This window comes from Cervus elaphus, chromosome 12, assembly GCF_910594005.1.
Source record: "Cervus elaphus chromosome 12, mCerEla1.1, whole genome shotgun sequence".
In the NCBI taxonomy this organism is placed as follows: Eukaryota; Metazoa; Chordata; class Mammalia; order Artiodactyla; family Cervidae; genus Cervus; species Cervus elaphus.
The window spans coordinates 84444558-84470309 of NC_057826.1; the positions used below are offsets into that span (position 1 = coordinate 84444558).

General features: G+C 48.2%; 1 protein-coding gene and 1 non-coding gene across 4 annotated transcripts in view; one reads left to right on the forward strand and one right to left on the reverse strand.

Moving 5' to 3' along the window:
• Window positions 1-1874: 1874 nt before the first annotated feature.
• TRNAG-UCC lies at window positions 1875-1947 on the reverse strand. The gene has a single exon. It is a non-coding gene; the product is annotated as a tRNA-Gly (tRNA).
• A 4444-nt stretch (window positions 1948-6391) lies between these two features.
• ANP32A (acidic nuclear phosphoprotein 32 family member A) overlaps window positions 6392-25752 on the forward strand; it is a 38126-nt gene continuing 18765 nt past the window's right edge. The window contains exon 1 of one of the 3 annotated variants that reach the window (XM_043919797.1): window positions 6392-6591. In XM_043919797.1, coding sequence (XP_043775732.1) covers window positions 6538-6591 — 54 coding nt within the window. In that variant the 5' untranslated portion in view covers window positions 6392-6537. Of the gene's footprint in view, window positions 6592-8372; window positions 9793-9909; window positions 9967-25752 lie in introns of those variants that run through there. The other 2 variants (XM_043919796.1, XM_043919798.1) reach the window with 2 other exon arrangements.

Genomic DNA, 25752 nt, shown 5'->3' on the forward strand with positions numbered 1-25752 from the left:
CATCACTACTTAATGATCTTACATCACCTGATATCCAGAGATCTCTGCATTTATTCATGATGTATAACTTGTAGATTACTCCTATGTTTAGCATAGCCCTTAGGACTAAATTCTGTGTGACTTAAAATCAATTATCTCTACTGCAGATCCTTCTTCTCAACGTCTTAGTTACTACCAGCTCAGCTTTGTTAAGTAGTTTGTTGACATCACATTGTTTCTTGTGGCCTCAGGTTTGGAGAGGGAAGCATTTGAAAGAAAATTAGAGTTCAGCTATTAGTTCTGTTTTAGGTTGATCCTAGATAGGTGATGCAATCTTGTCTTATTCTCTTTGGGTTGCTTTAACAAAATACCACAGGTTGAATGGTTTATAAGTTAAAAGAAATGTGTTTAACAGTTCTGGAGGCTAGGAGTTCAAGGTCAGGTGCCAGCATGGTTGGGTGAAGGTTGTCTTCCAGGTTGCAGACTTCTCACTATGGGGCCTCTTTAATAAGGGCACAAATCTCAATCATGAGGGCTTATGATTTAGTCACATCCTGTGGGAGGAGGCCCCACTTCCTAAGACCAACACTTTGGGGATTAGGATTTCAACATATGAATTGTAGGGGAAGGTGCACAAACATTCAGACCATAGCAAGTCTCTTCCTGGTAAATAGTAGTGAGCAGGAGGGGAGCTCAGACAAGGCTAATTTGGATTTTTAGGAAACCTTCACAGTATTATTTCATCAAAACATTTCAGTGGATTTTGCTTTTGGTCATCTAGCATCAGAATACTGTTTGGCCAGGATTCTTAAATAGATGGGAAGCAGCACTGTAGAAGCTACAGGGGGCAGATAATCTTTTCCTCTGATAGCTGGGGCATCTGCAAATGGTCGTGCCCAGGGCTTTGCACCTTGAAGATGTGACACAAAAATGAAGGCTTGTGAAAAATCATTCACAGCAGTGGAGGGGTGTAGAGTCTGCAGGCTAGAGCTGACTTCTGCCATACCTAGAGTACCACATTAACTGCTCCAGATCACTCAGCTTTACTGCTATTTTCCTCCACCTTGGTCTTTGGTTATGTGGTATAAGAGATTGCCTACTGCTTCTTCAGTCAGGGAAAGTTTCTATTGTCTGCAACTAAGAATTCCTACTAGCACAAACATCCCCCAAATCTGCTATATTTCCTATAAAAATAATGTTTTCTTCTTGCAAAAATTACTTATCAACTGAAAACCTTAGAAACTATATAGATAGGAACAAAAAACAGTGTAACCTCATCACCCACAGAGAACCTCTGTAAAAAGTTTTAAGCATGTTCTAGTACATACTCTCCTAGACTTTTCCCTGGATATGTGAACATATTCTGTTTATTTAGCTATTACCAAAAAATGCTGCCACACTCTGATCAACATGGTTGTTATTTACCTGCTATTCTGCCTCATTTATAATACTGCTTCTCCCCATGAACTTGAATATAGACATCATGAGTTGGTCCAGCCTTGTGAAAAGTATCTGTCACCCTTAGGCAAGTTGCCTTTGAATAAACTTATGTAGAAGTGACATAATTATCCTACACAAGAAGGCATATATATAAAATTATTTCAGACAACAGTTTTCCTCTGCTGGGTAAAAATCCTCATATGACTCTTGGTGAGGTCAAGTGATACGTAATTTTTATATTCAAGTTGCTACAATTCAGAATTTCAGAGTAAGTTCGGGTTATAGGTATACTCTTCTGAGGACCTAATATTTCCATGAAATAACTTAAAAATTACTAATTTCTTGGAGTGCATTATATTGATCTCTAAGAATTATAGAATATACATTTTTTTTAAAAAAATATTTATTTATTTATTTGACTGCATGAGGTCTTAGTTACAGCACATGGGATCTTGTTCCCTGACCAGGGTTTGAACCCGGGCCCCCTGCATTGGAAGCACAGAGTCTTAGCCACTGAACCACCAGGGAAGTCCCTAGAATATACATTTTTAAGTAATTACTTTTATATACAAATAACTGCCATGACAAAGTAGGTAAGCTGAGAGGACAACTTTACCAAGCAGGCTTAAACTTAGAGACTATTTGCAGATAGTAAATATATTAAGATTTCTTAAGAAAGTCTGTTCTCTACCTCTTCTCTCTTAATAGACTTCAGTACTCTTCTTCAAAGAGATAACTTCAACCCCAGATAGATTAAGATGAATTAGTAGATTCTAAATGCATTTTTATTTTTTCAACCTCTGTTGCCCTCAGCCTTGTTCTGTGGCTCTTCATTCCATTATTTGCCTTTAATGCATCTTTTTTTTTTTTTTTCTCATGGCACTGTTGTTGTTTAGTCAGTAAGTCCAGGCTGACTCTTTGCGACCCCATGGACTGTAGCCCGCCTGGCTCCTCTGTCCATGGAATTCTCTAGGCCATTCCCTTCTCCAGGGATCTTCCCAACCCAGGGATCGAACCCCGGTCTCCTCCATTGGCAGGCAGATTCTTTACCTCTAAGCCATAGGGAAGCCCTTTTATAGCCATATTTAATACTAAAAATAAGAGCCTATAGCTATGGTTTTCTTCCCAGTGAATGGTAAACTTTATTGCTACTCTCAAACTACCTTTAACAAATATAAAGAAACAGACTCACAAAATTTCTAGTGAGTTCTTAACAAGTATATAGGTGGTAGTTCTTTTTTTCTTTTCAAAATAAACTACCTTTAAGCTGCTTTTGTGATTTTTTACTATTTTAAAAATCATATATAATGACTATTTTCATTATATATTGCATAATGACAGTGCTTTTTCTCCATAACCAACACAATGATAAGGTGTCAATAATTTAATAGAATTCAGTAATTCTGAAATTCAGTAATTTGAATGATAAAATCATCCAGTGCTTTATTAAGCAAAAGAATTAAGAATGTTTAACTTTTTAGATCCTGAACCTCAACATGCCTTTGCTATTCAAATCAAAATGCAGTAGCCTCCACATTTGTTACCATGAATTTCAAAAGAATTTACATTTCTAAAAAAAAGGGGGGGAAAATAATCTGCATTTGTAAAAGCTATTTATATAGAAAGACAAAAGAAAACATAACTAAGCTGGAGTCTTTCCATATCATTGTCTTTTGGGGTCCAGGGAGCAAAACCATGATGTAGGTGAAAAAGTACTATGGCCAGGTTCCAGTATATGTGATTCAAGCTGAAGAACAAGAAGTTGAACTGTGAATATGTTAACTTGACTCATAAAAGGATGCTAACCAGAGGGTCTCCACTTTTAGAGACCGGGCAAGGGTAAATGAGTTAAAATGGTGGCAGCAGCATCAACGTGGGTTACTTATAAAACAGTGCTTTTCAAAATGTATCAAGAGGCTAAGGACACCGGTTGCTCATACCTCTTAGAGAATAAGATTGCTCATTTGCTGAGAATGGTTCTTGAAGGAAAACATCCTTCCTGTTCTGGAAGGCAGGATGGTATCTTTCCTTACTTGAAGGCCATCTTTCTCCCTAGGGGCTAGGGGCTCAAACTTTTGAATTGTATCTCATTTATTTTTCTCAAGGTGAATCAAATCCAGTTCCAGAAGTTACAAACTCTGTATCTTTCAAAACCTAACTCCCATTGTAGAATCATTCAAGAGTTAGGAACTCATCTTCCCACTCCAAAATTCAGCCACATTCCTTGATATGGGGCTTCTCTTCTTACTATGTCTGATATTCAGAGCCATTAAGGGAACATTTATTTCCTGTAATATGCAATGAAGTCCAATTTAAGAAACAACTCTGTAAAATAGGGACTATAAGGACAGCGGTGGTGGTGGTTTGTTTTGATGTTTGGTTAAGTAGCCTGGGGCAAATGGCTTAGCTTTGGCTGAGCTATATCATTTCTTTTTGGTAACAAAAATCAAAATCACTAAAATTTTCTGAGAAATAAACTACAAACAAATCTGTTTGTGAGTGACAGAAAAATCCCTTCTTTCAAAGTATGCTGGAAGTTAAGTATTCAATTGGCTAAATACACTTTTTGGATATTTTAACTTCTGTAATGACTGACATCCAGTAAAGCCTTCAATTTTCTAAAACCAGTACAAAAGCTGTTATAAGTTTAATATTTTGATTAGTAATCAAGTCAGGACTTTTTCAATTCTGATTTGGTCCTGTACACTCTTTTTAACAGGGGTTTGGGCTCCCAAGTCCTCCTCTCCAGTCTTTGTATGTTAAAGTGAGCTATTTGTTTCAGTTTAGCAGAGCTGGATGGTGGGTAGCTCTGCATTTGACTGGTTGACTTTTAAAGGATTACTTCTCTGGAAAGATACTGTCTCATACCACATTGCTAGTGGAGTAGACTTAGCTGCAGTTAAAATTTTAAATTGAAGATGAGCATTTACCATCAGAGAGAACATAAACTTCAGGACTCTTGTGTTACATAGACTCTACATATCATATTTCAGCATTATGTGTTTGTGATGAAGAGCTCTGTTTTCAAGCAACCTTAAATACCATATCCAGAAATAACTGACTCCAGCAAAGAGAGGTAATTTGGGGTCCCTGTATGTTTTATAATGAAACCAATATATTTTAAAATGATAAATTCCAACTACACAAATTGATGTCAATAAGATTAACAAAACTGATGAATGACATCTGCTAACACAAGTCAAATAAAACACCCCGTAATACTTATACACAGATGAAATAAAACAATGGCTTTCCAGTTTTATTTTGCATCTCCCAGTTACTCAAAAAGTAAACATGACCCCTTTTCAAATTCCACTTAATACTTTACCTTAAAGAACTTACTGAGTAAAATGCTTAGTTGCAGGATTTCACATTTGCAATCCATCAGGTTACAATTTTAAAGTTACAGTTTCTTCCGCGGTGTAGGCATTCTATAGTGCCTTTTATTTACATTGTCACTTTTTATTTCCTCTTAAATTTTATATGTTCAAGAATATAACTGTATAGGAGTTATGTAAAAATATTTCAAACTTGCAACATACATACATACTGGTTTATCTATCCCTTGAACCCATGTCTCTGAAAAATAAATACAATGTATCCAAAATTGGAACTACCTTGGAGCACATGAGGAAGAGTGTAGAGGTGTAGAAATAAAAGAATCGAAAAATACTTGTGTGGAGATGTATTTGTCCTGTTGACAGCAGTCCCTATGATCTGTTAACAGACATAGGCAGCCAACTTAGTACACAATATATGTTCTAGAACTGGCCACAATACGTTGGTAACCAAGTGAGAATTAAGGCTTTAAGATCTCTCACAACAACTGTGATTCAAAAACCCCAAAGCAAGCAAACCCTAAAACCTGGAGAAAGTGCTCCAAATAGAGCCTCTTTGGCAGTCCAAATTGAACCAAATGACTCAGGTGGACAATTAAAAACCGTGCGCCGTTTTCTTTCACTAGGTCAATAAAGCCCATAAATAATGTTTGGTCCAGAAAACCAGACTTACTAGCACCTTCCTTTTCCATTTTAAAAATATTCAGAATATTCAGCATCAATTAATACATGGTCTTCACTCATTTATTGACTAAACAAGACTGCCGGTGCCTCTAGATCCCTCTTTCCAAGCTGACCTTATATGACAACAAACTGAAATGTTGTCTAAGCAGACCCTCTAAGTAGAGGGTAAGTCATTCAAAGGTGGTAAGTCATTCAAAGGTGGACGCATCTTGCTTATTTACTTATGTATTCAAGGGGCTGCGATGGCCACGGCTGGACGACGAGGAGGGAGGCGAAGGGTCGCGCGGATTGTAAGCCGCAGACCCGGAGTGGGAACCCGCGGAGATGGGGGCAGCAGCCTCGCTCCGCTAGCTCGGTCCTCTGGACCCAGAAAATGACCAGCCCCTCCCCCAACTGCACCCTTGACCCCTCCCCCCTCTTTCCACGGCTTTCATCTGCCCGCCCGCCGGGGAGTCCGCGCCCCCAGACCTCTCGCCGCCTGCCTCCTTCCACGGCCCAGTCGTGCGGCGCGGACAGACCCGGGGCGAAGCCCACGGCCCGGCGAGGACCCCTACCCCCGGCCCCTCCGGCCGCACCCCTCCCTTTCGTGTAACGCACCTGCGGCCCCGCCCCCGGCCAAAAGCTGAGGCGGCGGCGGGCTGGCGAGGCCGGGCGGCTCGGCCCTCCAGGCACAGTCGCCTTCCCTTCCCCCGCCATTCCGCCCGCCCCCCTCGCTCAGCCACCGAGCTGCCGCCGCGCTCCTCAGCCGCCCCGAAATCTAAAGGGGTCCGTCTCCGGCACCACAACCAAATGGCTGAGCCTCCCTGGCCGGCTGCGCAGCCCGCCCATTGGTCCCTTCCCCCCCCGCCTCCACCACCATTCGCTGTTGCCCCGAGATCGGCGGCGGCAATTGGCTAACGCTGCTGCCACTCATTCGCGGGGCCGCCGATCCCGCCTCCACGGTGATCAGGTTAGTGTGCGCCGCGGGTGCTGGGGGCTCGAGAACCGAGCGGAGCTGGTTGAGCCTTCAAAGTCCTAAAACGCGCGGCCGTGGGTTCGGGGTTTATTGATTGAATTCCGCCGGCGCGGGAGCCTCTGCAGAGAGAGAGCGCGAGAGATGGACATGGACAAACGGATTCATTTAGAGCTGCGGAACAGGACGCCCTCTGATGTGAGCATTTGCCAAAAATATCTCTGTCGGTCCATTCTCCTACTTTGTGTGTGTGCGCGTTAGGGGGAGGCACTTTTTTTTTGAGGGGGGGCGCCCGGGAGATGTGGGTTTGGGGGTCGGACTGCAAATGAATTGCAAGGTTGGGGGGTTGCAATGCCATCCAAGCATGTTCCGGCTGCCGCCGCCGCTGCCCTTGGTGTGTGACTACCTGTGCGTGTGCTCCCGCGTGTGCGAATGTGGGTGCGAGAGTGTGCGTGCGAGTGTGCACCCATCGGGGGCCAGCGGGCGCACGCGTTTGGGTCGGAGAGAATGAGGCAAAATAACCCTCTGAGCTTTCTGCTCCCGTGACTCCGTCTGGGGGAAAGATTAACGAGGGAGGAGGAGGAGAGGGGCTGCCTCCTGGATTTAACAACAAAAAAAGGGGGTTTTATATTTTATAAATGAATCCCCCTTTCCGCCCCCCTCCCGCGCCTTCCCCCTCCCTTTCTCTCTCTCTCTCGTACACACACAATAAGTTTTGGGCTTCGCGAGTCCGGTTTAGTTTCTGATAAATGTGGGCCGAGGCCCCTGGGGAGAGCGCGTGGGGAGGGGGCTGCAGCGGAGTTGGGAATGGCTCGAGTTTAAAGTGCGTCTTCATTTCTTTGCAGTGATGAGGCGAGAGACGGGGGAGCCATATTTGTAACTTTGTAGTGTTCGTGAACGCGCCCTTTCTCTCCCTCCCTCCCTTTCTCTGCCTCCCTTCCTCTCCTCCTCTGTCTCCCTCACTCTTTCCACCCCACCTTCGGGCCAGATGCTGATGTTTCTTCCTTTCCTTCCTAAGGGAGGATAAATGGAAAGGGGGGGGGGGGAGAGGGATTTTCGAACGTGCAAAGGCACAGATAATCCCCGCGCCTCCCCACCTCGCGCGATCGCTACTGCAAGTTACCCAAAGGCTACGTCCCGGTCCCCCTCGCCCCTGTTCCTTCCGGCCTCCCTAAGATGCCAGCCTTTGAGCCCTGACGCCCCCCGGCCCCGACCCCCGGCCCGTCTTTCTCTAGGGTGGGCTCCTTGGCAGCCATTCGGCGCCCGATTAATAAATGGGCCCGGGAAACTTTGTCAGGACGCGAGCTGCCCAGAGCTGGTGCCCGTGGTGGGTATTGGCTGGGTCCAGATTTATGCGGGCATAGCAGACACGCAGCTCGGGGATGGGAGTTTGCCTTCCCGTCGCCGTTATTGATTGGGCAGCAGCGGGAGTACAGCCGGAGGAAACTTACATGGATGGGAACTGGGAGGCTCGGGCGAAAGCTCACCCCCAAGGAGGGGAAAGGTGAGGGTGGGTTACTCGGACGCCCGTTTTTATTTCTGTCTCCCTCTCGCTTTCAAACACTGTTTTATGTGAGTTGGCGGCTCAGCGGAGAAGACCCCGGGTCTGGGGCGGAGACGCTGGCTGACTCCTCTGGTGGCCCCTCCGGGACCAGCGGAGCGCGGGCGAGTGGACACCCCCACCCCAGCCCCGGTGGCCAGGGTTCCACAGAGTTGGGACTTTGGGGAGCACTGTGCGCTGACCTGTCGCCCCTCCAACCCGTTAAAACCCGAATCCCTGGCGGAGGCAGGCCTTGCTTCCTCTTTTCTCTAGTTCCTCCCCCAAACCTGAGTGAGACTTTTGAAAACAAGATCCTTTTTGTGCCCCCCCCCCCCCCATCATAACGCAGCTGTGGACTGTAGACGTGCAGTGCCTTATGGCGCGCAGGGCGGGGAGGGGGTGGCGGAGGGAGGGGAGGGGTTGCCCGCCGGAGGACGCTGGAGTTTCCGCGAACAATTTGCCGGCGGTTTGCGTTTCTCTGGCCAGTTTCATCCCAGCTTGGACCCCGAGCCAGAGGATTGGGGGGCTGGGTGTGGTGATGGGGGAGGGGGCCGGAGCCGCGGGCTTCCCGCGTACTTTCCGGAAGCCCCCTGTGCGGAGGGGGAAGGGCGCCAAGTAGGGGGCCGGGGTCGCGGCGGGAGGGTGTGGAGGCGCGGTTCGCGCGGCCAACCCTACCCCCGCTGCTGGCCAACTGGGAGCGAGATCGAAAGCGGGTCGAACCGGCTCTTTAAACTTCCCGAGTGTGTGCTGGGGGAGGGGAACGCGCCGCGCCGATCTGGGAGCGATTTCTCACGCTTCGCCCCCTCGCCTCCCGGCCCACACGCCTGCCCCCTGCTTTGAGGCGGGGTGGGGGTGGAGGGGGCACTTTCTGCCCGTTCGGGGAGGAGAGGGAGAAACCTAGCTAATGAGGGACAAAAGGGGTGGGGGAGGAGGGGCTCGTTTTTTTAACGTTCTTAAAATAAATAGCTCCCGGAGAGCGCCCCCTGCACCCCTCCCCGCCCTGCTCCCCCCAGGACCCCCCATCACACCCACCTTGGGAGCCTCTCCCAACTCTGATCCGGGGGCTGGTGGCCACGCCGCGACGCCGAAATAGGACGAGCAGCCATGTTTCCCGGGTCTCGCGCGGCCCGCCCCGCCCCTCCCCCATGGCGCGGCCGGCGCCGAGCGCGGGGCTCCGAATGCGGGCGCCGGGCTCCATGCGGCGCGGGGCGCGGGCCGGCGGCCGGGCGACGGGGCGGCCGGGCCTCGTGCGCGCGAGCCGGGCCGCGGGCGCGCGGGGCTGGCCCTCGGGCGGGCCTTTTGGCTTCCCGAGCTGGTTTGGAGCTCGAGGTGTTTTATTATTATTGTATTTTTAACGGCCAGGCCCGCCGGAGACCGAACCCGAAGGGCGCCGAGGCGTTATTGGGGGCCAGGGGCGGCCGCCAGGGCCCTGCACGCCTGTGGCAGGACTGCCGGGCGCCGGGCTGCCATTTTGTCACCGTGGCTGTTGTCGCTGTGGGGGGGTGGGGGCGCAGACTTGCGCCATCGCCCCGACGGCCCCGGACGTGGAAGCAGCAAGGGGAACGGGCTGCGGGGACCCGTAGTCGTGCTCTGGGCCCCTATGTCGGGGGGGGGGTCCCCTCCCCTTGCCAACGGCGTGAGGCTCTTCTGGAGCGTCGCGGCGGCCGTTGCTCCGGGAGGGCGACGATCCTCCCTGCGAGTGCTCCCCCCACCCCCCAGCGCGCTCCCTGCCTCCCCCGCCCCCCTTCTCTCCAGTATTTCGTCCTTCCTCCGGCAGGCGTTTTAGAGGTAGTTCAGTGTGACCCTAAAGACGAACGGATCGACCCGGTGTTTGCTTTTTCGGCGGAACTGATAGGAGGGTAGGGGGAGAAATTAAATACGAGGTTTCTTTGGAGGGTTGGGGTGGAGGGGTGGGCGGCGATGCGGACGCGACTCTAGCGGCCCTGACTGGAGCCAAGGACAGCAGCCGCTTACCCGGGAGGGACGAGTTGATGCGTTGGGGAAACGCCCTCGGGGCTGGGCTCTCCGGGAAGGTAGGTCGCGCTCCGTGTTTTCAGGTGGGTGTTGCAGCGCCCTGCTGGCTGCTAGGGGAGGCCCTCTCGGTCTTCCTCGGCTTCTCCCCCTTTTATTTTTGCCCGCGGGAGGGCGGCTACAGTAGTAAGTGTAATCCTAAACCGAGAAGAGTAGGGAATGAGGCTTGGTTTTTAAAAAGTCAGTGTTATCTTTTTCCAACTGCCTTTCTTTGGCTGTTGACTGCGGAGCCAGGCAAGTCATCCGCGTCGCCAACATCTCTCTGGGACTTTTTAAAGCTGATACCCATGCTGGTTAAGCACCTCACTGGTTAAATCCTGGTACACGTCTGCATGGAGACTAGCTTTCATGGCAGTGGCCGGCCAAGGCTGCCCAGGAAGCCAGGTTTAACTTTGACCTTTGGAATACATCGCATGATGTTTTCCAGACTGACTTACTGCCTAATTGGGTTCAAGTAGCCTGATACTAACTCCAGTTTGTGCAAGCCTACCAGGGATCCAGGGGCAGAAAATTGAGCGTGAGTTCTGTATGGTCATGGTCAGTTATGTTTTGTTACTGGGTTGTTGCTGCTGATGGCAGTTTTGAGCCTAAGCTTCACAGGGGTGGTGGGTAGTAGAACCACACAGGCCTGAGTTTAAATTCCTCCTGCCACAGAAGTAAGATAAGTTTACCTGCCCCTGTGATCTCAGGCAGGTTAACTTAACCTTTTTGATCCTTGGTTTTCTCACCTGTAAAATGGGAATAATCCTATTTAATAAGTCACTGACAAAACTGGCCTGATCTGGCCCTCAGGTGCTCAGTATGTGATAGTTTTATTTCTCAGATATTGGGGTACAATGAGGTACAACTTTGTGTTTCTATAGAGTTTACAGAACAACAATAATAACTAATGCATGTATAGCACCCATCTATGCCTGGCACAGCTCTGAGTGGATTACACAAATCAATTAATTTAGTCCCCACAGCATCGTTGTGAGACAGGTACTATTACTATCCTTATATAAACACAGGAAATCGAGGCATAAAGATGTTATCACAGCCAAACTTCAGACTCCATCCCTAATCTCTACTGCCTCCCCAGAAGCACCCTTACTTGTAAGGTACAGTGAGGAAAAGCTTTGAAATGGTGCTACTCTATGTGAAAGTTTGAAGACTGGACAGCTTCCTAGTTGAAGATACTGAGGTGGGTGGGCAGGATCGGAGGTGCTCTGGATTTTATGGGGGTTGGGTTGGGGAGGGGAGAGGAGGAGTCAAACATCTACTTCCCTAGATTGGGTTAGCACATCACATCTGGTTAGGCTGAAAGAAATCTGGGCTTTTAGGTGTTGGGGGACACATTTTGAGTAATGAGAGGATAAGCAGGAGCCAGTCATGCGGTGATGTATGGGGGATTGTGCCTGTAATGCTTCCCCACTTTTATTAGTCTCTTTCTGCAGACACAAAGCTAAACAGAATTGGCACGTCCTTGGTTTCCAAGACCTAGTTTACCAATAACACTTCTTGGATCATCTCACTTAATCACTTGGCTCCTTAAGGGTAAGCCAAGGAGGGTGACATCCTCTCCTGTGAGGGTGAATCATTCAGATTGAAAGAAAGTCAAACAGCTGGTACCGAGCAGAATTGGGTTCTCCTCCTACTGTAAAACCAGAGATCCTTTAGTTAGAAGGAAGAACTTTGAATTTTGTTTAATTGATTGGGTCTCAAATGTGACCCATCACCAGAATCACCTGGGGAGCATGTAGAATGCAGATTCCTGGCCCCACCCCTAGACTCTGATTTAAGCACATGCGTGCGTGCTCAGTCCTGTATGACTCTGGGAGCCTGTGGATAACCTGCCAGGCTCCTCTGTCCATGGGGTTTTCCAGGCAAGAATACGGGAGTGGGTTGCCATGCCCTCCTCAAGGGGATCTTCCCAACCCAGGGATTGAACCTGGGTCTCCTGCCTTGGTTTAGTACAGGCGTTGCCAAGTTTGGGGTGAGCTGCCTGTTTTTGTATTGTGAGCTAAGAATACTTTGTACATGTAAACACTGCAATCAGTTTGATAATGTGGAACACTTTGAATCCCAATTAAGTGAAATGTTATCCCCATTTCCCCCTTGCAAAGAATTCCACTTGTCTCCTTGGACCTTTATTACCAAAAGAATTGTACTCATTATATATTTTGAATTTTATCAATAAAAGAATTGTGGAAATTTGTTTTCTTTCATTATAAAAAAGTGCCTATGTAGTATTGTCAGTTTTGCCTTTAGGTGAAGTTTACTATCTGGCCCCGTACAGAAAAGATTTGGTAATCCCTGGTTTAACAGATTGTTGGTAAGGACCTTTTGATCTGGGTGTTTCAAATTTTTTTTTAATTCTTAAGTTTTTTAATTTTATGTGGGTGGTGCTTTAGGGGTCTTTACAAGTCCTTTTACATGTGCCATTAATGTCTAGTAGAAATCTGCCTCGATCTATAAACATGCAAAAGAAGAGAAATCCTACTTGTTGCTGGTGTAAAACTGAGCATCCCTTCTATCCATAAGTTGTTCAGTGTAACCAACCAAAATTCTTTATCTTGCCTATTCAGGATATATCAAAAGGCTTTTGCATGTCTTGTAGTTAAATAGTTACTCTTAAGTTTTAGATGTCTTCTTAGAGGTAGAAGGAAGGAACTTTAATTGCAGTGGTTTGAGTTTTGAGACCTGGAAGGTACCACAGCTGTGTACTTGGTGGCTGACATCAGACCCTCAGAGCACAGTTTACTGAAAAGCACAGATAATCCTGGAATCTCTAGTTTGGGCCTGCTGCTCTTCCATCATGCGTGTTGCCTGGGGATAGACCAGCAGCAAAGTGGTTTTGAGTTCCAGAACCCTTCTTTGTACCTGTAGCCTCTTGTGCCGGAGCTGATGAAGATATGGCTAGATTGGCCAGACCTTGGGAGGAGGTGATAAATCTTAAGAGCGCAGATCCCAGTCCCTGTAACTGTGGCCTGTACTTTAAGAACAGCAGACCCAGTTTCCTCTCTGGGCAGTTGCTGCACCACCAGCCTCTCAAGATGACTTGCTCTGGACTTACACAATCCTTCAGCCACCTGATTGAACTCTGGGGGCTGGTCATCCAGAGTTTTATTTAATATTAATTTTACCACATTGAAATAAAAAACCTCAGAACTATTGGATATCCTTTATGGAGATTGTATAGGATGTTCATCAGATGTGTCCTTTCCACGTGCCTGCCCTCTACTCTAGTGTATCACTTAGGAAAAGGGCAGAGAGCTTGTTGCTGAGTGGTTACAAGCCCTGGTTGAAAGATTTTGACCCAATTGTTTAGTCTGTCTTCTGACTTGGTGAAGAGAAGGCCTATTACTCTATTACACTATTACTTGGTGTCCAGACAGGGTCCTCCCTTCGAGATGTTCACTGCCATGCCCTCCCTGGCAACACACACACATTTTGACCTGTCTGCCCTCTATTCTAGCTAGTACTCTAATCTCCTGGAAAGTACCCTTCCCTGGTACCCCATCACACTGCCTTCCTCCCACAAGCAAGTAAAGAAATAGTGACCTGAGTCTGAATCTTATATTACATATATTGAAATAATGACAGATGATAAATACCCAGCAGTGATGTTTTCATTAAAGAAATGGAGTCTGCCAGAGATGGAGAATTGTGAAGGCATCTGTTATTCCAAACTTCTCATTTAATAAAATGGGTTGAAGGTAGATGAGCAAAGTGGCCCTGGGCTCCTTCCCAGACTGGAAGCAGCTTGCATAGAACCAGTTGTCCTGATGACATTTGTTACCGTGAAGCCTGTGAAGTCAGATAACATGTATCTGTTCACCAGCAGTGGGCCCCATCCAGCGTCTATTGGCCACACCCTGCAACCTTTGTGTTTTCGGGCAAATTTATTTTGTTTCGACTCAGCAGATGCCCTGGTGCACCCATCTGTTGCTTTCTTTACCAAAACTTCTCTCCGGCAGCAGATCTAAGAGATCAGTTTACTTACCCCACTATGACTTTAATGTGGATTAAAGTCTGGGCTGTCTTTCCCAGAGAAATTTGCCTTTGGAGATTCCGGTTTGGTGAGGAAATTACCAGAGAACTATTAGAGTCTTGGGTGTTACTCTGATTTGGTGTTAACTAACTTGAACAAGTTGTTTGTCCTCTCTGGGCCTCTGTTTTCTCCACTCTAAAATGGGAATTTTGAGTGAGATCAGTGACTTTCAAGCTTTTCATTCCTATAGTAAATGTTTTCTAGTATGTGTGTACATACACAGGCTATCTGAAAAGCTGACAGTATACTCCTTTATGGATAAAACACTTCTCTATTCATTAAAAAAAAAAAAGTGCTGGCTTTAACTTGTAAATTGATTTCATTACTTGTTAATGTTTGAAAGATGGTTAAAGATGAATATTAAGTTTCCTTCACACAAATATTTTGTGGTTTGATTTTGGGGGAAGGTGATGGGAATGCCATTTGCAGCTTTGTAAAATCTCTCCACCAAGAGTCAGCAGTGATTCCTCCTGCTTTTAAGCCAGCTCATCTTGGGTCCCATGTTCTCAAGCTGCTCTCCTTAACTCGTTCCCAACCCTCACCTTCTCCCAGCGTTATGGAGTCACTATCCTAAATTGACTCAGTGGTAAAGAACCCACCTGCCAATGCAGGAGACATGGGTTCGATCCCTGGGTCAGGAAGATCCCCTGGAGAAGGAAGTGGCTGCCCGCTCCAGAATTCTTGCCTGGGAAATTCCATGGACAGAGGAGCCTGGCTGGCTACAGTCCATGGGGTCACAAAAAGTCAGAGACAACTAAGTGACTAGACAACAGCAGTCCTAAGTTCCCGCCTGGATGGATGCCTCCCAAGTGTCCTGAATGTGTCAGCAACCCTCCGCCAAGCATGCTCCTCCACCCCATTCTCTCTGCTTACCTGCTGCTGCCCTCCACCACTCCAGTGTGCGGCACTGGGTGCCTGGGGGCTCGAACATTTCCAGGGTGAGGGGTGCACTTGGCCCCTGCTCTCCCCAAGATGACCTGGGTGTGTACTTGTAGCCCCCACTTCCAGCCCTTGGGCAAGCCCTCCACGTCACAGTACCTTCCCTGCTCGTCTCTGTAAATGATGATGTAATAGCACCTACCACCCAGTCTGGCACACAGTAAGCATACAATAAATGTTAGATGTCATTGTTGTTATGGTCTTTTCTGCTGGAATACCACAGTTGGCGTTGACTTAGAAAAAAAAAAAAGCTTACATTATCAACAGACATATCAAAGAGTAACATTTGTTTCAATGGGAAAAGAGGTTAGATGCTAGAGATTCAAACTTGCCAGAAGTTGTTTTTCCCCACAAGCAGTTCAACAGTGAATGTGTTGTTTCTCTGTGTAGTTATAGCATCTACATGTCAAGGAACAGCCCCAGCACTGAATTCCAAGTAGTTTCAACTTGCCCTTTTCCTGGACACGCCTGGTCATTACCGCCAGCAACTGTTTCAGACTGTCCTCCTCAAACTGCCCACCGACCCTCCACTCTCTCTGTGCCTCCCAGCCAGCAGAAAAGTATGTCTACTTTGCTCTCACAGAGAAAGTGGAAACCTCCAGGTTTCCCAAGAAATTTCTAGACCAAACCTGTGCCCAGCCCAGCTGTCCTTTGGGTCTCACCTGGGCCTGCCCTTCAGTTACCTTTTTTTCCTCCTGGGTGCCTAGCTACTCCTTTGGATCCTTCTCAAGCTTGGGATGTTTCTCCCGTCTTAGCAAACATCCCTTGATCTTTTGGCTCACTCTTGCTACTGGCCATCTCTCTTCCCTTTGACATTCAAACTTCCTGAATTGTCTCTACCTTCTCTCACACCTCAGCCTCCTCAGTCTGGTTGGCTTTCTAAACAGCTCCTCAATCCCAGAAGCCTTCACTGTCGTCTTTTCTATGATTCCTCAGCAGCAGTATTCCCACCCTTGATGTTCATGAGGTATGTTCCCCATTACCTCTCCGTTTCTCCAACATCCCTCCTATGGCTTTGGCCACTCCTCAGTTTCTGGGGTCCTTTCGCTGTCCTCTGCAGACGTGAAGTATTGGATCCAGTCAAGCCCAGGCCCTGAGTGCTCTCTCGTTTTGTATTCCCTGTCCTCACAAAAATCTTGTTCTTCCCCACTGACGGCTACAGGTGCTTTGTCCTTCTGGGGTCTGGTGTTTACTGTTAACATCTCTGATCTGACCCCTTGGCTGAGCTCAGGATGCACCTAGTGTCTCCCCCTGAGTGTCCCCACCGTACCCCACATTCAGCATGTCCAGTGGAAACCCATGACCTCTGCAGCCTCCTCCATCCCCCCACATGCACACATGTGATCTTTATATCCATCACAGATCCTGTCGATTCAAAATAGCACTCTCTACTGCTTACCAGCAGATTGCCCCTGCACACAGCCCTCTTGAAGCCAGGCCTCAAATTTGTCAGAATGATCTTAGCAAAATGCAGCTGTAATCGTGTCACCCTGTACTTAACAGTACACCGTTCTCTTTAGTTTAAAGCCCAAAAGCTTTAGTAAGACCTGTGAGGGTCCTGTGTGGTCTGCCTCTTGCTCTCATCTTTTTCCTCACCCTGCCCCCCACCCCCGCTTGCACTGCACTGGCCCCACTTGCCACCGTTTATGCCCTCAAATCTACTCATGGGGACTGCCCCCATCACTTCCTTAGCAGCTAATCATCTCTCCAACCCTCCTCAGCTGTCGGTCTCGTTCTTTTGTTCTAAAACTCTTACAGAAATTGCCTTCAAAGAGCTTCAGTTTGTAATTAGGCATTCCTGCATGTGAGTGTTCAAAATAGCATCTCTGTCCCCTTGTAGCCGGTAGACTGCATGCTTGAAGGGGCCTGTTTGGGCTCAGCACTGCGCTTGGCACGTGTCGGGCATTGTAGAAGTGCTGGTTGAGAGAAGGAGCTGTGGTCCTTGCACGTTCTTGTCATCTTCATCACCCACGGTCTGGTGAGTCAAGCATGGAGCCGCTGAAACAAAGCATCTGAAACATCACCAGGTTTGGTGTCAGGTTTTCTTGGGTCGCTGTGAGCTCCTGCCTCTGCAGGGCTGATTCACACTTTCTCAGCCCAGCGGTCCTCACATTTTTCTGGGTTTTATATCCTGTGTCAGTAAAATCTGAACCTGAGTCCCGGCCCCGGTATGTCTGCCTTTTAGTTAGGAATTATTCACATACACTGGACTTCCCCGGTGGCTCAGCGGTAAAGAGTCCACCTGCAGTGCAGGAGACCCAGGTTCGATCCCTGGGTCTGGAAGATCCCCTGGAGAAGGAAATGGCAACCCATTTGAGTATTCATGTCTGGAGAACTCCGTGGACAGAGGAGCGTGGTGGGCTACGTTCAGTAGGGTTGCAAAGAGTCAGATATCACTGCAGGGCCTGAGCACGCATTCACTACACTACCTATAAATATGTACATTGTCAAATAACACCAAAAAATTAAAAAGTTAAAAAATATTAAAACCTCAAGTACCCCAGTGGAATGTCTGAGGATCGTCCACTTAGGAGACCACTCCTCCAATCGATTGCTTACTTTATTTGTAATTTTGGTTACCAAGGTTCACATCATACAAGAAATGCATGTGTCTGTGTGCTCGGGGATCCATTGTTGCGTGTAACCTGGGTTCTGCCTGCCCAGACCGTGTGCACAGGCCCATCCAGGCTCCCTCGGGTCTTCTTGGTTCTGTAAAACACCCCTGGGCTGCTCCTGCAGATGCTTAGAAAAGCCCGCAAGTGTCTGAGGTGAGAGAATTTTTATCAGCCATAGATTTCAGCTGGTCAGTGCAGGGGAAGGAGGCTTTCTCCTACCTACCCGCAGGCTGGAAATGAGTCAAAGAATCTGCAGGCAGGAAGAGCAGGCTTGGAGGACCGAGGGAACCCTGGAGGAGAGAGGTCTGCCGGTGTTCCTGTGTGTTTCTGGGGAACACTTCAGTAGGGTTGGGTGGGACTCTACAGTCAGAAGTGCCCTGAAGGTCTGCATCGGTGGATTCTAATGCCTCTTGCAGAAGGTGCAAGAGATGCCTGAGCGAGAGAGAGGGCTGGTGGGGAGTGCAACTCTTACAGTAAATTTAAAGGGATTACTTGTAGATTTCTTGCGGGGCGTGCATCCTGGGGAGAGACTCAGCCATGTAATGTAACCAGCTTCCACCTGAGCTACTGTCTGACCCACAGGTGTACATGGTGTGGCTGTGGAGGGGAGGGTGAGGGGAGCCCACTGGCATGGGCTATGTCCGCAGCATCCAGAATGATGCAGGAATAGAGTTGGGAGGTGTATGTAACACAGCCCATTAGGCAGGAGGAAAGGTGTGTGGTTGGTAAGGCTGATTTCAGCCCCAGCTGTGTATCAGAACCACCAGGGGAGCATTTTGAGAAATTCCTAGAGTCTACCCCGTTACAGAATCAGTCTCTGAGGGTGGTGCCCAGTCTGTGTATTTTTAGAGTCCTCTAAAGGGGCTTTGAAATGCGGTTGGGAGCTACCACATTGAGGCAGGGTGTGGAGCTTCACAGCAGGTGGGAAGAGGTAAACTTAAGTGGTTGAAAGAGAGCAAAATGGAGCGCAGAAAACAGGAAAGAGGGTGCAGGATTTAAGCTACTGGAGTGTTGGTACCCAGTCCTTGGCCTGCTAATCTTCCCCCCGCCCCCGGGTCCCACACTTCGCCACCCACCGTGGCCACACAAATCTCACACGTGCCCACATTCCTGCTCATCACACTTGTGAGTTTTCATTTACTTGTACTCATGAGGCTGCTGAGTGCTAAGTGGAATTTATTGTGCAAGGCTGGACTTGGCCCATCCTTGATCTCCAGGGACCAAGGCCAGTGGGCATTTTGTAAAGAGAGAACCAGAGGGCCATCAGTCAGACGCACTGAGCCACATGGGGATTGCTGAGCCCAGTGGCTGGAGGATCGATCGCAGGGCACTTTTTTGAGCCTCAGTTGCCTCATATGTAAATGGGACTAACACTTTCTTCCCAGGGGCTGTTGTCAGGACCAAAAGAAATAAGGTTTATGCCAGGTGGGCCACCCCTAAAGGTTCGTAGATTCTAACCAGCCTGGGCTTGATTGAGCTGCTGGAACGAGGGGGGCCAACCGTCCTTGCTTGGTGTCTGAGCTTGTGTGTGGTGGGAGTACTTGGGAGTGCTGTCTTTGCCCGCCTCAGAAGGAGACCTTACTTGGAGCTGTCAGGCAGTGGGCGAGGGCAGGAGGGGCCCCAGGCAAGGGACCAAGCCCCCAGTTTCTTGTTGAGGTGGGGTAGAGTGACATCCCCTGCTCCAGGCTCCCCCTTCCCATCTCAGGGGTTGGGGTTAAGGGCTCTCTACGCGGAGTGCTGTGTGTCAGCAGCCCCTCCCGCCTCTCACCTTCCATCCTAGCGACAGACCTCTGGGTCAGGCCTTCATCTTTCCTTCAAACAGCTCCTGAGAAGTCTCCTCCAGGAAGTCTTCCTTGGCTCACTGGAAGCAGGGGAGGAAGTTGAGTCCATCCCAGGTGATGTCGAGATGTACAAGTCCCCAGGATTTCTAGGTCACGCAGCAGTGTTTGGCTTTCCACTAAGTCTGGGATCACCTCCTTGGGGTGCACATGGTGGCCCATCTCTCCTTGGATTGGTCAGTGTCTTTTTAGTCCCCCTGTTGGAGGGCAGCACTGAGGGTTTGCAGAGCCCAGCACAGCTCGCCTGCAGCTGGGTGCATTGGGAAGGCGCTGTGATGATGTCATATGGCCTCCAGCCTCCCGCCTGGCAGCTGGTGGGAGGATCTGTCTGTTCTGGCACAGGGGCCTGTTCCACATGGAGGGCCAGGAACAGGCCATCGCAGTCACCGGGGCATTCCTTGCCCTGCTGCATGTTTCCCCTTCCCCGTGGGGATTCGGGTGTACCCTGGTGCCCAGGGAGAGTGGGCAGGCGTGGACTTGAGTGGAGCTCCTCCGCTGTCTGGGAGGCCTGATCCTTCAGCCTCTGCAGAGGCTGGCCTGCTGCCATAATGAGTGGTTCTCCTCTGAGCCCCCGTCTAGCTTGCGGCTCTGTTGCAGACATGCCTCTGTGTGTCTTGGAGACGAGCGCTGTACGTTGAGGCGTGGTCTAGGAGCCTGGGGAGGCTTCTCGGGTAGGACCCTCCGGGGTTGCAGTGTTGGGGGAAAGCAGCCGGTCCGGGAGCAGAAGTGGCACTCTGGCTTCTTAAAACCAAGGGAGTACTTGGTTCAGAGCAGACAGCTGGCCTCTGCAGCACTCGGCCATCTCCTCTCAGTTCCCGTGGCCAGAGTGGTCATTGTCAGGAGTGGCCACCCAGGAAAGTCAGAGGTGAAAGTGAAAAAGCACCTCTGAGCCAGACCCTTGGCCTTAAACTCCAGTGGGATCTGGATCCTGGTCTAAGGTGTCCACTGTGCTGGAAGCCAGACTTGTATTGGGCACATGGCTTGCTAGCCCCTGGAGGCTCGCTGTGGCTCCAGATATCTCTGATGGTGAGCAGTGCTGGCTGGCTAGTCCCTGTTAACAAGGGTTGTGAGAGAGAGATCTGCAGATGGAAAACACTGCAGGGTCATTCATTTTCACTCACAGTATTGATGGCATGCCTACCGTGTGCTGGGTTCTGTCCTGAGCATTCTGGATACAGCAGTGAACAGGAGAAGGACATTATCTGGGCTGCCCATGTCGGGCTTCCACTCCATAGAGGGAGACCATCAATAAGCCAGACAGAGGTGTGACTGCTCCTGTGACAGGTCCCATGGAGACAGATAAAGCTGTGTTAAAGGAGATAAGTAATCCAGGAAGGCTTCCCTGAGGAGGTGGCATTTGACAGAGACTCAGGTAACCTACACTAGACTTCTGGCCCCCAGGAGCCGGAACCTTAGAATGTTCCATCTGAAAGTATCTACGAATCATCTTGCTAGAAGCAAGCTGAGACCTAGTGAGGTTAAGATGCCAATTCACGAGCTAATAACATGATACAAAAGAGTGACAACCTTAGGCCTTTCCCCAAGCCAGCTGACCCTCATACTTTGAAAAATTGGTACTTCCAAATCATGTTTATTAACAGTAGTAGATTGATTTCCTCATTCATGGCTGGGGTGGGGGGGTGGGAAACAGAAACATCTGTAAGCACCAGTCAGCCTCCCAGGCACGGGCTCACCACCTGGAACTGGTCTTATTCCTGTCTCGGCAGAGATGTGGCCCTGTTTGGGTAGCCACAAGCTCTCCCTGCCTAGCACACCTTCTCTCCATCCTTCTGAAATAGTTTCTTGAGGGGCCCTATTGCTACGTTTTGGATTCCATCTGGACCTCTCAGGCCCTCCCACTTGATTTGTTGGGCCAGATGCCTTTGGGTGGGAGAAGGAGACCCTGCCAAACCCTCTGATGAAGGGTGGTAAGGCAGGACTCACAGGTCCCGGGGCTTATTTTAGATCGCGAAACCCACAGTTAGGTCACAAATCCAGCTGTGACCCACCTCTCCCAAGGACCGTGATGAGCTTTAATTGGCTGAGAGTTTTCATCTGGAAGCAGGCGTCTTGCATGAATATGAAAGGAGCTTCTGGTGAAGTAAGACTTCATTAATCAGCCTGTTAGGAGCCTGGCGTCCCAGTATTAGGGGGGCTGGATAATTTGATGCCTACTGTTCTGCTTTAAGCTTCCAAATTAAAGGCACTAGATTTTCATCTTTTTTTGCTAAGTATTGAAAGTAATATCTTTTCTATGTGTTTTGTTTGCTTTTAACTGTTAACGGTGTCTGGTACATAGATACTCATTTATTCTTATTTAATCTGTAAAGAAACACTGCAAAATGAGGTTATTCCCACTTTAGCAGAGGAGGGGAGTGAGGCTCAGAAAGCTAGTGAACTAGCTCAAGGTCACATAGTACTGAGGAGCTGTGCTGGGTGCAAAGCCAGGTCATTGGCGTCACAGTAGTGCATGAAACCTTGCATCTTAACTTTGACCTCTTGCCTCCTCTTAGCTGCTGCTAATATGGAACTACTCTAGACTCCTGACTTCCATTTATTTTTCTGTTATAAAGTCTGCTGCATTTGTTCCCCCAGGAAAGCAAAACAGATGATGCCAGAATTTCTGGGTTTTTTTTAAAGTGTATTATTGTGAAAGAGAACACATTTCAGAGTAAACAAAACAAATGTGAGTTTCAGTGGTTTTCCTCCTTAGATTTTTTTCTGTTTAAATGATTATTTTATATCACTGTCAGTGAAATCCCAGGAAAATCAACTTTCCACATGCCTATCCTTGCCTTTCTGTGCCAGGGCCTTAACAAATATATTTGTGTCTGGCCACTCTGAATGTACTTCAAACAGGAGAGCTTGTGCACACAAATGAGGGCCATACCCAGGAGACCTCAAACTATGAAAGAGAGTCTGGAAAGTGGGAGAAAGCCAAACCATTTTCCAAGAAAAGTGGGCTAAGACATAATTAGGGGCCTGAGTGCTGCCTCAGAAACTAATAGTGCCTTCCAGCCTCCTATAAGGCAAGTGTGGTGAACGGCATGGCAGCGCTGTGTTTTTTGCCTAGAACACCTTGCTGTCCTTGCCATCAGCAAGACTCCTCCTGTGACAGGAGTTAGACTTGTCCTTTGTTGAGCACCTGCTCCAAGCCTTGCTTCATGTCAGGTACTTGGCAGATACTATGTTTTGATCCTTTAAATATCCCCTAAGGTGCAGATGTGGCCACCCCGTTACCAGATAGCGAGATAAGCCCACAGAGGTCAGATGGCCTTTGAGGCACACTAAAGTTGCTTCTGGGTGCTGTAGTGGTCCCTTCTGCCTGTCCATCCCACACTGGACACTGGAGGCAAAAGGGAAGGATATCTTTACCACTGGAGCCTGGTGCAACTAGTAGCATTTGGCAGGTTCTAAGTAGTAGTATTGAGTAGCTGGAGGCGAGATAACTTGTCCACATGGGTACAGTGGTGAGCCCATTAGATTCTAGAACTCCCGAGTCTCCACGACTGCTGCCCTGCAGATCAGAAGTGGGGTCTTGATTCCATCTCATTTGTTAATAAGCTGGATGAATGCAAAATGACATGTGCCAACTTATCTATATTGCAACATTACAGCAAAAGATATATAACACAAACTTCATGGAAAAGGGCAAGGCAAAGATCAATATATAATATGCTAATTTGGGAGAGAAAAATAAGATTCTGAATTTGTACGTATGTAAACAAACTCTGGAAGGATACTTAATAGTTAATTGGACAGGATGGAAGGGAGAATGAACTGTGTATCTTATGTTTTTTGGTTTTGAGACCTTTAGAATGAATGTGTTACTTATTGAAAAAGAAAGAATGGAAATGACTTCAGCTGTTCTGTGTATCTGGTCTTCTCTCTCCCTGTCTGCATCAAGGCAGTTTGATTAGATCAAGGCTTCATCTGGATGGCATGTTGTATATGTTGTGTGTCTCTGGTTTTCATGGGCTTTTCCAAGAGCTGCCGACCCTATCCTAGTCTGCAGTCCCTTCTTCCATTGGTGGCCTGGACCTGGATCAGCTCAGGCTGTTGGAGAAAGCCTGGGGTGACACAGAGAGCCAGGAGCCTTCTGCAGAGGAGTCAGACCTGTTCCCGTCCCCATCCTGGGACTTTATCCTCTGAACACTCTGCCCTGATGTGACTCAGTTGGTTCTTCCCCCAAAGTGAAGGATCTCCGAGAAGAGAGACTGTTCTGAGCATTCTGGCAAAGTGCTACCATTTAATAGGAAGGAAAAAATGGCAGAATGTTTTCCCAGGTTATTTTTATGCTTTTCAGTTCAGCAAACATTTATTGCTAGCTAAGTGCAAGGCAGTGTGGGGAAATCAGAGCTACATAACACCTCCTCTCAGCTCCCTGGGGTGCCAAGTTCTGGGTACAAAACTTGCTTGTAAAATTCCTCCCTGTGCCCTCCGGGACACCACGGTTTACCTCATCTGGTCCCACAGAGACCTGTGGGGTTTTTAGGGATATTCTTCTCCCCATTTTACAGATGAGGAAATTAAGCCACACAGTTCTGAATGTTAAAGCCTGGAACGAAACCACATTTTCTAACTACTTCTTATGCACCCACACGCTCATAAGCAAAACCTTCTGCCATAGGCTATTTCCCAGGGGTATAGCCAAGGCAGCAGGTATACTGGAGACATTGGGTGAGCACAATCCTGACTAACACTCTGTTTTTCCTCTAAGGAAGAGCAAAAGAAATCTTGGCTTATGGTCAGCTCTTGGGTCTTACTGCCATTGCTGTGGTTCAGACAGTTCTAGTTCTGCCTTCTGTTGCTTGTGAAATCCATCATCCTTCACCAGTTAGGTGTAGAATGTCCATGGGTGTGCATGAGTGCGTGTGACAGTGGCTTTCTTCCCACCACTTTCCTTCTCCTCCACAAATTCTGTTCCCACCACCTGTTGTCCTAGCCGTTCCCCAAAAGGACCAAGCAAGCCCCCTGCTTGGGTTCTTTTCCCAGGCTGTTCCCTCTGCCCTCTTTTCACTTGGCTTCAAGTCCCCAGTGAACGCTAAGCTCGGATAGGCCTTCCCTGGTAGACTTTGTAAACTTTTCCCTCATCACGGTTGTGGTTCTTTCTTTTTTTCCCCCTTTGGAGCATTTATATATGTTGTATATGGACATATGGGCTTCCCAAGTGGCTCCCTGGTAAAGAATTCACCTGCCAATGCAGGAGACATGGGTTCAATCCCTAGTCCAGGAAGATCCCCTGGAGAAGGAAATGGCAACCCACTCCAGTATTCTTGCCTGGGAAATCCCATGGACAGAGGAACCTGGAGGGCTGCAGTCCATGGATTCCCAAAAGAGTCAGACACAACTTAACGACTGAGCAACAACAGCGAGTATAGACATATACACATATTGTCTTATTATCTCACTTCCCGCTAGATGGTAAATCCATGTGCTAGGCACCCAGGTTTGGCCACTGCTGTCTGGGCACTGCCTACGACGGGTGCCCAGCATCTGACAGATACTCTGTAAATATTGTTGAATGAGTAAATCGGGCCTGAACATTAAGTAATAGCATTTTAAGAGGTGAAAAGACCCGAGGCTCATCTCTTTGCAGAGCTTTGTTACACAATATTATTAATTCATTTAATAATTGTTCAGTGCTGTTTATGTGTACAGTTCTTTGCAGTCACTGAGCAGCCTCCAACGTGTATGTGTACACAGTGGAGGGGACAGGGGACTCACTGATTTTTTTTTTTTCTTTTAGAGCAGCCCTTTCTTTTGTGGGACAGCTGTAAAGATTTAAATACCCTCTTGTGTTTTACGCTGGGCTTGAAAACTGCCTGTTTGTAGTTCCTGCACACTGATCTTGGCTCTTGAGCCGCTGGAGAACACAGAATAAATGTATTTGCAGAGGACTCACTCCTTTAAACAGTTGGAGAGTCAGCTATCATGAGTCTACCTCAGCTCTGGCCTAAACATCACCGGTTCCTTCCATTGTTCTTCCAGTGTCACGGTTTTCAGAAGGCTCCCCACCCTTGTCGCCTTCCTCAGGTTTGTTTCAGGCGTTGGAACTTAAGGTTTGGTCCCGTCAGAGCAGAATGTTCTGGGACCCTGAACGAGGACCCTCAGTCCACCTGCCTTGTTTCTGTCACCACAACCAGGGGCGGCCTTGTCTGTGTTAACCGCCTTGGCAGGGAGCTTCTTTATGACCTTGTGATGAAGAGTAAAATCTCTAGGCTCTTTTTTTTTAAATATTATTCTGTTTGTTTGTTTATTTTGGGCCACATCGAGTCTTAGTTGGCACATGTGTGCTCTGTTGCAGCGCCCGGACTTTCTCGTCGTGGCATTCAGGCTCAGGAGTGGCAGCATGCAGGCTCA